Source organism: Bufo gargarizans, chromosome 6 (genome assembly GCF_014858855.1).
Source record: "Bufo gargarizans isolate SCDJY-AF-19 chromosome 6, ASM1485885v1, whole genome shotgun sequence".
Classification (NCBI taxonomy): Eukaryota; Metazoa; Chordata; class Amphibia; order Anura; family Bufonidae; genus Bufo; species Bufo gargarizans.
In genome coordinates this window covers 316,004,511-316,014,873 of record NC_058085.1, presented here as the reverse complement: position 1 = coordinate 316,014,873, position 10,363 = coordinate 316,004,511, and the positions used below count along the sequence as shown (strand labels likewise).

At 43.0% G+C, this 10,363-nt stretch overlaps 1 protein-coding gene across 9 annotated transcripts in view; it reads right to left on the bottom strand.

The window, feature by feature from the left end:
• Nucleotides 1-212: 212 nt before the first annotated feature.
• The window catches only part of MYPN (myopalladin), a 152,385-nt gene continuing 142,234 nt past the window's right edge, over nt 213-10,363 (bottom strand). For all 9 annotated transcript variants that reach the window (XM_044296590.1, XM_044296595.1, XM_044296592.1 and 6 more), the window contains 7 exons: nt 9,694-9,843; nt 6,497-6,579; nt 5,859-5,985; nt 5,376-5,583; nt 4,861-5,026; nt 1,917-2,050; nt 213-875 (listed from right to left, as the gene is read on the bottom strand). In XM_044296590.1, the coding sequence (XP_044152525.1) occupies nt 709-875; nt 1,917-2,050; nt 4,861-5,026; nt 5,376-5,583; nt 5,859-5,985; nt 6,497-6,579; nt 9,694-9,843 (1,035 nt within the window). In that variant the 3' untranslated portion in view covers nt 213-708. The remainder of the gene's footprint in view (nt 876-1,916; nt 2,051-4,860; nt 5,027-5,375; nt 5,584-5,858; nt 5,986-6,496; nt 6,580-9,693; nt 9,844-10,363) is intronic.

Genomic DNA, 10,363 nt, shown 5'->3' with positions numbered 1-10,363 from the left:
TAACTTCGCTTTGATAACATGGCAGCAGTGCTACAGCTGAATGTGTGAACCCTACCTTACTTAAACAGGGATTCTCACCTTTTGTAGTCTTTCCGGTGACAGAACTGCAGCTGAATAGCTGAAAATAGTAACACAAGTCAAATATTAATGCAGAAGGGTATGGTTGTTGGATAGAGACCGGATGATCATTAAATGAGTCTAAAAATATTGCACTATGTTACGGTGTCTCTTTATTCCATATCATTCTACGTTTCCTCTCAATACGGACAACATTTGAAGGATTTAAATACTACAGTGTGAGTCTCACTACAGAACAGTGAATCCGGTAAATACAAATGATACACAGTTTAATATTAATAGAACGTCTATTGATCGTTATACTGTCTAAGAACATAAATAATTAAATAGGATCCTACAGATCAAACAGATCACACTGTCAGTGACACAGCTACCCAAATCTGTGTGTATTACTGGTGCGCACAAGTTATACAAATGGCAAATACGCTCTAACCCCTTTTCACTATTTGGCTGGGCTGTGGGGCCTACCCGGCTCATTCTTCCATAAAAAGTGTAAATACTTTCCACATCGTTACTATCTGACATGGGCTGAAAACTAAATAGGTTATAAAAAAAAAAAAGAAAAATTATTTGTAAACTTTCCAGCATTAATTTCTTCACAGTTTTGTTTTTACTGTAACCACGTTGAATTTACAGCTCCTCGCTTTCCACCACATCACGGGCGTGTGACAAAAAACTCAGTGGCGATTCCAGGTACGAGTTGAGAATATCCAAGCTCGGAGAAGAGAATGTTGAGTAGCGAGAAGGAGAAGGTCGAATCTTTTTAATCGGCTGAGGGATTTGCTGGTGCCACTGAGCTATAAAAGAAAATGTTACTGTATGAGTACTGATACTGAGCACTGACACATGCCTACATGGGTGGGAGACGCTGCAGACTCATAGGGAGTCATTTATTAAGACCGGTGTTTTAGATGCCGGTTTTAATAAGCCCTATATCTGGCTGTGCATCAGCCGAAGGCACAGTCCTCTTCAAAACTTCAGTGCATCTTACATTTAGACCATTTTCTACGCCTAAAACAGGCATGGAAAATGATGAATGCGATGGGCCTGCCGGCCTGTCCCCTTCCCCGCCCACTCCATGCACCCTTTTTTAGACCTGTGGTGAGCGGGAAAAAGTCGCCTGCTCCTGAATTACGCCTAATATAGGCATATTCCAGGATAATAAATGACCCCCATAGAGCATGTCCTTGCTTGCTCATAGTATTCTTCAGGTAGAGGTGCATCAGATTACCTAATACCCACTCCTTGAAGAGTAGAGATACTTTTTGCTGCTTTAGCCCCTCCAAAAACATATTATAAGGCCTCTTTCACACGAGCATTACGGATTCTCTCAGGGTCTGTTCAGGAAAAAACTGATGGTTTTGCACGCAAGTTCAATCAGTTTTGTCTGCCACTGCGTTCCGCGTTTCAGTTTTTTTTAGCGTGGGTTCAGTCGGTTTTTCATGCGTTTCACGCATGTGAAAAACTGAAGAATAACAATCTACATCTCCTAGCAACCATCAGTGAAAAATGCGTGGCATCCGGATGCCTTCCATTTTTCACTGAAGCCCCATTCACTTCTACGGAACCAGAGCTGCATGAAAAACACAGAATATAGAACATTTTCCTGAAAGCAGAAATGATACCTGAAAAACTCATGTGCACAGACCCAATGAAATGAATGGGTCAGGATTCAGTCTGGATGCTATGCGTTTGTTTCACGCATCGCACCCTGACGGAAAACTTGCCCAAGAGGCCCAAGGTTTGACTTAGCACATTGACAGCGTGGCATTTTCAGGGTCGAAGCAGGTGAAGCCAAAGCATTTTTTTTTTGCTTTGTTGCCTGCACATAAACTTACCGTATATGTCAAGTCTTGCTGTACATGATACAATTCCGGCCTCATTCTTTGCTGACAATGTATACCATCCGGCGTCTTCTTTCTTGGCTGGCTGGATTAGGAGACACACGTATCCTGTGGTGTCCTGATGCATACTGAAAACAAAATGTAAAGGAAGAGACTATGATAAAAATGCAGTCTAAACGGCACATAGCACATTGTGGGCTACCCTGTCCCCAGTGTTAAAGAGGTTGTCTCACCTGGAACATTGGTGGCATATCCCAGAGGTGGGAGCGCCCAAAGTTGGGGGAAGCACACTGCACATACCCTCCATTCATTTCAAGTCCCCTAGAAATGAATGGTGAGCATGCCGCAGATGTCGCTCCATTCACTTCTGTGGAACTGGCGGAAATAGCGGAGCCAGTGCTCAACTATTTTCAACACTCCTATAGAAATGAACGGAGGGCAGCCATACATGCGCAGTGTGCTCTCGTTCTCCTTAGGAGCTTCGTTCTAAAGATAGGTGGGGGTCCCACCTCTAGAGATATGCCACCAATGTTCCAAGTGAGACAACACTTATAAATCCATCAAACTATCCATTAAACCACTACATTTTTGGAACCAATTATTGGGAACAAGCATTCATAATTAGGAACCCATAACTGGCCCATATAATCGTACTGCCATTCAGGATCAAAGATGCCCGATTATCGGCAGCACATAATCCTGTGTAATCAGGGATGTGCTGCCGATAATGAATAAACCTAAAAGGGGGGCGAACAATTGCAATATCAATCTTTCCTCCTCCATATACTTCCATCAACCGATGCAAACTACTGCCAATCAATACATTTATCGATCACCGCTCATCCTGCCCGGAGATCAGGCACAGCCATAACCACCTTTGGTCTGTTGTCCTCTGCTCTCAAGGACGCAAATCTAAGCAGACATCTTTACAACAAAATAAAATAAACTTCCGTCAAAAGGGATGCCATCTTGTATGAGGGTTCAGGAGAGCGGAGATAAGGGCTACAGACTAAGCTGCCAGACAGCTTGTCTGATGATTTCACACTGAATGGGACAGAGCAGCCCACTATGTATGAGAATACATGCAGGAGACAAGCTGAGCAAAATGTTTAATAAAAAAACAATTGCAAACATGTTTTATGGTGTACATAGGTTAATAACAATAGGCTTCACAGACTGGTATAAATGGTGGCTGTTATGACTATTATTGTATAAGGTAACATAGTAACATAGTACATAAGGCCGAAAAAAGACATCTGTCCATCCAGTTCGGCCTGTTATCCCGCAAGTTGATCCAGAGGAAGGCAAAAAAAAAACTGTGAGGTAGAAGCCATGTAAATGGGACACTTTTTATCATAAGACTTTGGTCATGTATCTGAACATGCATGCCCATGCAGGCAGAACAACGTTAGTGAGCTCAGGCAATGGCACACCAATGGTCACAAATTCTTAGAATTTCCAAAGAATTATGGTTTAATGCAGGGATGCCCAAACTGTGGCCCTCCAGCTGTTGCAAAACTACAACTCCCATTATGCTTGAACAGCCTACAGCTATTAGGGCATGCTGGGAATTGTAGTTTTGCAACAGCTAGAGGGCCACAGGTTGAGCATCCCTGGTTTAATGGAATTGAGATCTGGGCTCTGTGCAAGCAAGTCAATATATAATGGGCTTTGTCATGAAGGAAATTGGAAAAGGGTTTCCCCAAATTTTTGCGACAAAGTTGAAAGCACGCTGGGCAGAATTACTATTCCCAATCCTACAAATAGTAGACCGGCTGTCTAGACCTGCATTAGATTTATCACAGGGGCTCAGGCTGGATGATAAATGTGGTGCAGGGACGGACACGTTCGTCTAACTTTATATCAGTTATTGGTTGGCTTACGTTGAGACAGAATTGTGGTGCAAAATGATGCAAAATGATGCAGCAGTTTTTGTCTGGCCAATATTAGGCATATTTGCCAGTTAACAGTCGGATCTCTGCCAGACCCCATTATAGTTAATGGGGCATTCCGGTACAGTCTGGCAACGCCAGATCCAGAGACCAGCCTGCCGGATCTCTTGCTGTGTATATGAAACTAACCTAAATCATGTGGTGTGCCATTTCTTTGTAGGGGCTGTACAACCAACAATTTAGCAGATACCCTGGGGCTGTTTTTGAAATATTTTCTTATATCCATCAGCCCAACTATTCAACATTTTGCGCACTTTGTACAATCTTTATCTAAGGCCTCATGCACATGATTGTATTTTGCGGCCTACAAACTGCAGATCTGGATACCGTTCTTATGCTATCTGCATTTTTCATTCAATGGGTCTTGCAATTTCCAGACCAGGGTTGGACATGGTTTATAATTTTCAGAACAGACATGCAGATGCAGACAGCACACGAATGACATCTATGTGCTGTCCGCGTCTGTATGTCTGTTCCGTAAATTATAGAATGTCCTTTTTTGGCCCACAAAATGGAGTATACGGACCCATTAAATTGAATGGTTGTGCATAGAAATGTGGATAGCAAATGGACAGTTTCCTTATTTTTTAGATCCGTGGTTTGTGCAAAACACATACGGTTGTGCGCATGAGGTCTAATAGGTTTGAGCAGCTTTAGTGGGAAAGGGAATTCCATTTCCATTCACAACCGAGTTGCACCCTTATCTTAATAGTGAAGATCATTACCTCCTATTGCAAGCATTCTCTAACCTGTCTTTGCATCTCCAGGATCCGAACCCCAGCAATGTGGACCGACTCAGGCAGTTTTGGAGCAGAAACGCTAGCACAGGTCAGAGATGCATTCAGCAATATTACATTCTTTCATCATTTATAGTCATAGAAGCAGTTTATGCCGAGGTAATCTCAGGAAAGTCTCTGTTAGTACAAGGCGTCATCGTCAACAGCACAGTTAGTACAGCACACCATGTCTGGCCTCAGAGACGGCACCTTATTCTTGGCTTGTGGGCTGGAATGGAATCATTGTCTTTCTTCCAGTAGAAAACTGGAGGAGGCATCCCAACAATTCGGCTTTCCAACCGGACTGGGTGACCCTCTGGTACACCGCAATTCTGCAACTTCTCCAAAAATATGGGAGCCTTCTTCACTTCCTTTGCTAAATAGGTTTAAGAAGGACAAATCAATATTAGGGACAGTGTCTATACAAGCAGAATGTGTACAGTATTTTGACTTGTCTGGAACTGACTCCACAATCATCCATGTTACCATGGGGCACCACCAATGAGGCCAGGTGAGGCGATCGGCTCAGGTAGCACCAGGTAGGGGCAAGAGGGGGGTAGTCGAAGGGTCATGGGCTGAAGAGAAGGAGTTAGGTTAAGAAATTGGCATTGGGAAGGGGGGGGGGGGGGGGGCGCCGTTTCAGTTTCCACCTCAGACAGCAGAAAGGCTAGGTGCCCCCCTGCATGTTACTATGTGAAAACTATTAAAGATGACATTGAACCTACCCATCACAGTAAGCTCCAAGCTAAATGAATTTTGTCCTGTTTTATTTGTAGCAATGCAAGTGTAGGTCCCGGCATCAGCTTGTGAAAGGGGATCGATAAGGAGTGAGTGGACTCCATTCTCTCTGACCAGCATTTTGTGGGTGACATCAGAGGTAACGGGTGTTCCATTGAGAAGCCACATGATGTCTGGTGTAGGCAGACCACTGACCTGTTGGCACATATAATAAGTAAATACAAGAATAGAGCATTTCCAGATTCCTCGTGTCCAGCTCCTATTACTATTCCTATGTGTTAGACCACAATTGTGTATAGTCTGATCTGACAGTCATTACTGTGTATAGTCTGATCCTACAGCCAGACGTTACCTTATACTGTATGTAGACTACCACAAAGAGGAGGCAGATGAAGCGGAGTAACACACGACTGTAGGATCGGACCACATAATATTAATTGTAATATTTAATCTACTTTCTTATATCATACCTTAGAGTCCAACCTGCACAAGCGCCCTTCATGTGCCACCATGTCTCCAGGAGCTTGGAGGAAGTACGGCCGGAAGAACCTCTCCTGTACCGATTCACTCTCCACATCTGCCAAGCGAGGTCTCACTCTGGGATGTGCAAATTACTGGATTTTAGCACCAGGAAATGAATTTGATAAATGCTGGTCTTTCTGTTAATTCTCTGAAGATTGAGGAATCTTTCATTTTTATTGTGTTGATTTGAGGCTCCATTTCAGCGTTATGATACTTTCATCAGCCCCTCCTTCGTTGCTTTGATTGATGGGGCCAGGCAGTGGCAAAGCAGCAAGGGAGGGGATGGCAACAGAAAGGAGCAGAGCTTGGGTGCAACAACAGCAACGGCGATGCCCTCATTGCACCAAAGGTATCACAGCTCGGGAACGGAGCCTCGGATCAACAAAAAGCGTGTTAGTCAGGTGAACCACAGCTATGTGTCTATGCAAACAGTTAGAGGTTGCTGGTGACAGATTCCCTTTAAGTGATATACTTCAACTTATTTGATAGTAGGGGTTATAGTAAAAGTATAACCCTCCACAACAGTTTATCCCAGGAAACCAGAAGAGGATTTTTTAAAATAATAATTGACAAAAAAAGGGCTTACCTATGAGAGAGCACTGTAGGAATAGAGCGTGGACGCAGCGGTGTTGACTGCACAATTAAATGTCCAGAACAGCTGATTTTTCCCTGTAAAACAGGGCAAATTACATGTACATGACAGGTTCCTCCATTATTTCTCTAGTGTTCATATATACCCCAATATAGATGTCATATGTCTATATGTTATATTGATGTCTGGTGCTTTTGGCTCCTATACAGTCCTAGGCGTCCTTATATTAGTCAGATCCTTCCGTCGAGATTTAGCAGTTTACACACATTAAAGGAGTTGTCCAAAAATATAATAAATGATAGTACCTGCAGCCAATGCTTTCAAATAACAAACCAACTATTACTCACCTGTGTGGTCCAGCGCCGATCCTGTGGTAGCTCCCCCGCTGATCTTTATTTCATTGTCCTGCAGCAATGACATCACATACATCCAAGTGACCCATGCAGTTGACTTCAGTGCAGTGGTCACATGCCATGCATGCTAGCATCACCGCTGAGGTCAGGGACTTGCTGCAGCAGTTACCCGTATGTAGAGAGGAGTATTGATGCTGGAGAGGCTCTGGATTTATTATTAGTGTTGATCGCAAATATTCTAATCGCAAATTTTTATCGCAAATATAGTGCTGTATCTTCATAATCGCGAATATTCTAGATTTTATTTTCATCAGTAACCATTTTACAATTGGCCAGATCCACAATTTTGGTGGGATCATCTAACGATTTTCATGGGATGATGGAAGGACTGGGTATGTTGGATTGCAACCTGCCAAATCCTTTGTTCCTTTGGCAAATAACCATTGTTAGAAGTGTCTGCCAGCAGAATATCCCTACAGTGCAGTATGACATAGGCAAATGTCTCTCCATCAGCATATTTCTTGTCTTCTCTGGGACTATAACATCAATGGTTTATCCTTAACATAGGCTATCAATATTTAATAGGTGGGAGTCCGACTCCTGGACCTCTGCCGATCAGCACAATGAGGGGGGCACTGTGTTCACAGTAGGTGAACTGGACAAGCTGCAAGCATTGTGGTCTCTTCACTATTCTGAGGAGCATGGGTACCAGACCCCTCCATTGATCAAACATGTATGGGGAGCAATCAGTCATCAGATATTAAAGGTGTATGAGCGCCTTAACTCTGCAGTGTTTGGATTCATGATCTCATTAAACTTATATTTTGTTATTATTTAATTGCCTAAATTCCCCTACACATTACTAGTATTAGAGAAGAATAAGTATTAAATAATGAACCGGTTAATACATATTTACATAGAATTATTTATTAATCTTAAAATCGTGTGTTTATATATGTGTGTTTTTTGTGATTGCAGTACTTATATTTAGCTTTCTCTACTAAAATTGCATGTGACAACATCCCCACCTAGTGGTCATGTGCAGCACTGCTCAATAAGACAAATCACGTAACTGTATTACTAAGGGTGTATGTGCCACAGCCATGGGGCCTTTAGGGAGAGAAGAACATACAGTGAGGAACAGAAGTATTTGAACACCCTGCGATTTTGCAAGTTCACCCACTTAAAAATCATGGAGGAGTCTGAAATTCACATTGTAGGTGCATTCCCACTCTGAGAGACAGAATAAAATTTTAAAAAAACAGGAAATCCCATTGTATGATTTTTAAAGAATGTATTTGTCTTGCACTGCTGAACATAAGTATTTGAACATAAGTATTTGAACACCTGAGAAAATCTGTGTTAATATTTGGTACAGAGGCCTTTGTTTTCAATTCCAGAGGTCAAACGTTTCCTGTAGTTCTTGACCAGGTTTGCAAACACTGCAACAGTGGCCCAGTCCTCCACACAGATCTCCTCTAGATCTGTCAGGTTTCGGGGCTGTCGCTGAGCATCTTTGTCCCTCCAAAGATGTTCTATTGGATTTAGGTCTGGAGACTGGCTAGGCCACTCCAGAACCTTGATATGCTTCTTATGGAGCCACTCCTTGGTTATCCTGGCTGTGTGCTTCGGGTTATTGTCATATTGGAAGACCCAGCCACGACCCATCTTCAATGCTCTGGAGGTTGTTGCTCAAAATCTCACACTAAATCGCCCCATTCATCCTCTCCTTAATACAGTACAGTTGTCATCTCCCCTTCACAGAAAAGCACCCCCAAAGCATGTTACCACCCCCATGCTTCACAGTAGAGATGGTGTTCTTGGGATGCAGCTCATCCTTCTTTTTCCTCCAAACAGGACGAGTGAAGTTTAGACCAAAAAGTTCTACTTTGGTCCCATCTGACCACATGACTTTCTCCCATGCCTCCTCTGGATTATCCAGATGGTCATTGGCAAACTTCAGATGGGCCTGGACATGTGATGACTTGAGCAGGGGAACCTACCATGCAATGCATGATTTGAAACCATGACGGTGTAGTGTTCTACCAACAGTGACCTTTGAAACTGTGGTCCCAGCTCTCTTCATGTCCTTGACCAGCTCCTCCCTTGTAGTTCTGGGCTGATTCCTCACCTTTCTTATCATTAGTGATACCCCACGAGGTGAGATTTTGCATGAAGCCCCAGTCCGAGGGAGACTGACAGTCGTCTTTAGCCTCTTCCATTTTCTAACAATTGCTCCAACAGTTGATCTATTTTCACCAAGCTGCTTGGCAATTGCCCCGTAGCCCTTTCCAGCCTTGTGGAGGTCCACAATTTTGTCTCTGGTGTCTTTTGACAGCTCCTTGGTCTTGCCCATGGTAGTAGTTGGCGTCTGACTGACTGTGGGTGGAGAGGGGTCTTTAAAGAGCTCAGACAGGTGCTACTAAGTTAGATTAATGAGTGGAGTAGAGGTGGACCTTTTAAAGGCACAGTAACAGGTCTTTGAGAGCCAGAATTCTTGCTGTTTCTCAGGTGTTCAAATACTTATGTTTAGCAGTGCAAGACAAATAAATTCTTAAAAAATCATACAATGTGATTTCCTGAATTTTTTTATTTTTTATTCTGTCTCTCAGAGTGAGAATGCACCTACAATGTGAATTTCAGACCCCTCCATGATTTCCAAGTGGAAGAACTTGCAAAATTGCAGCGTGTTCAAATGCTTCTGTTCCTCACTGTACTTAGCAAACAAAGCAAAGTGGTAACAGGGGATGCAACTGTGGCCGGGCCTCACATTGCCAGGTAAGCACCACTTCCAATCGTGTCCGCATCTTCTGTAACACAACGTATGTGAACTGTTACCTGTGGATTTGCAGCCATAATTGTGTAATTTCCATCGTCATCATTGGTGGCATATTCGATATGTAATAAGCACGTTCCATCTGCTTCTCTCTTCATCTTACAATGCTCATTCTTCTTTGAAATCTGCTTTCCGTCTTTGAACCAATAAACCTAAAATATTGAGCATGTGAGCCAAAAATTACTCCCCATTCATTCATAAAACGCAGGTATCACGCGTTCATTTCCAGACTGAAGTTATGTAGAAAAATATCTCCTAAATTCTATGCAACACCAGTAACAGGATGTGGGTGTCACTGTAAACATTTAGAATAATTAGTGGTGCTGGAATTCGGATTACTGGGAATCGGGTGCCACAAATTCCAGGCTCTGCTCCTCTGCTTTTACAATAGCAAATGGAGGCAGTAGGACAGTAGCAGTAGCACAGGATAATACAGGAGTGAAAAAAAAAAAACACATGGATGTTTTACAGCCTTCTGTGTACACACTGATACAGGGAAATCAGCCAATCATCCTGTGTAGGTGGGGGGAGGGTCAAGATTTGACTGTGGTCTGCTTAATTTTAGGGGTCTTATTTAAAGGGTAGTCCAGTTAGATTAAGTTATCCCCTATCCGCAGGGTAGGGGAAACTATTAGATTGGTGGGGATCCTACCGCTGGAACCCCCCACTGGT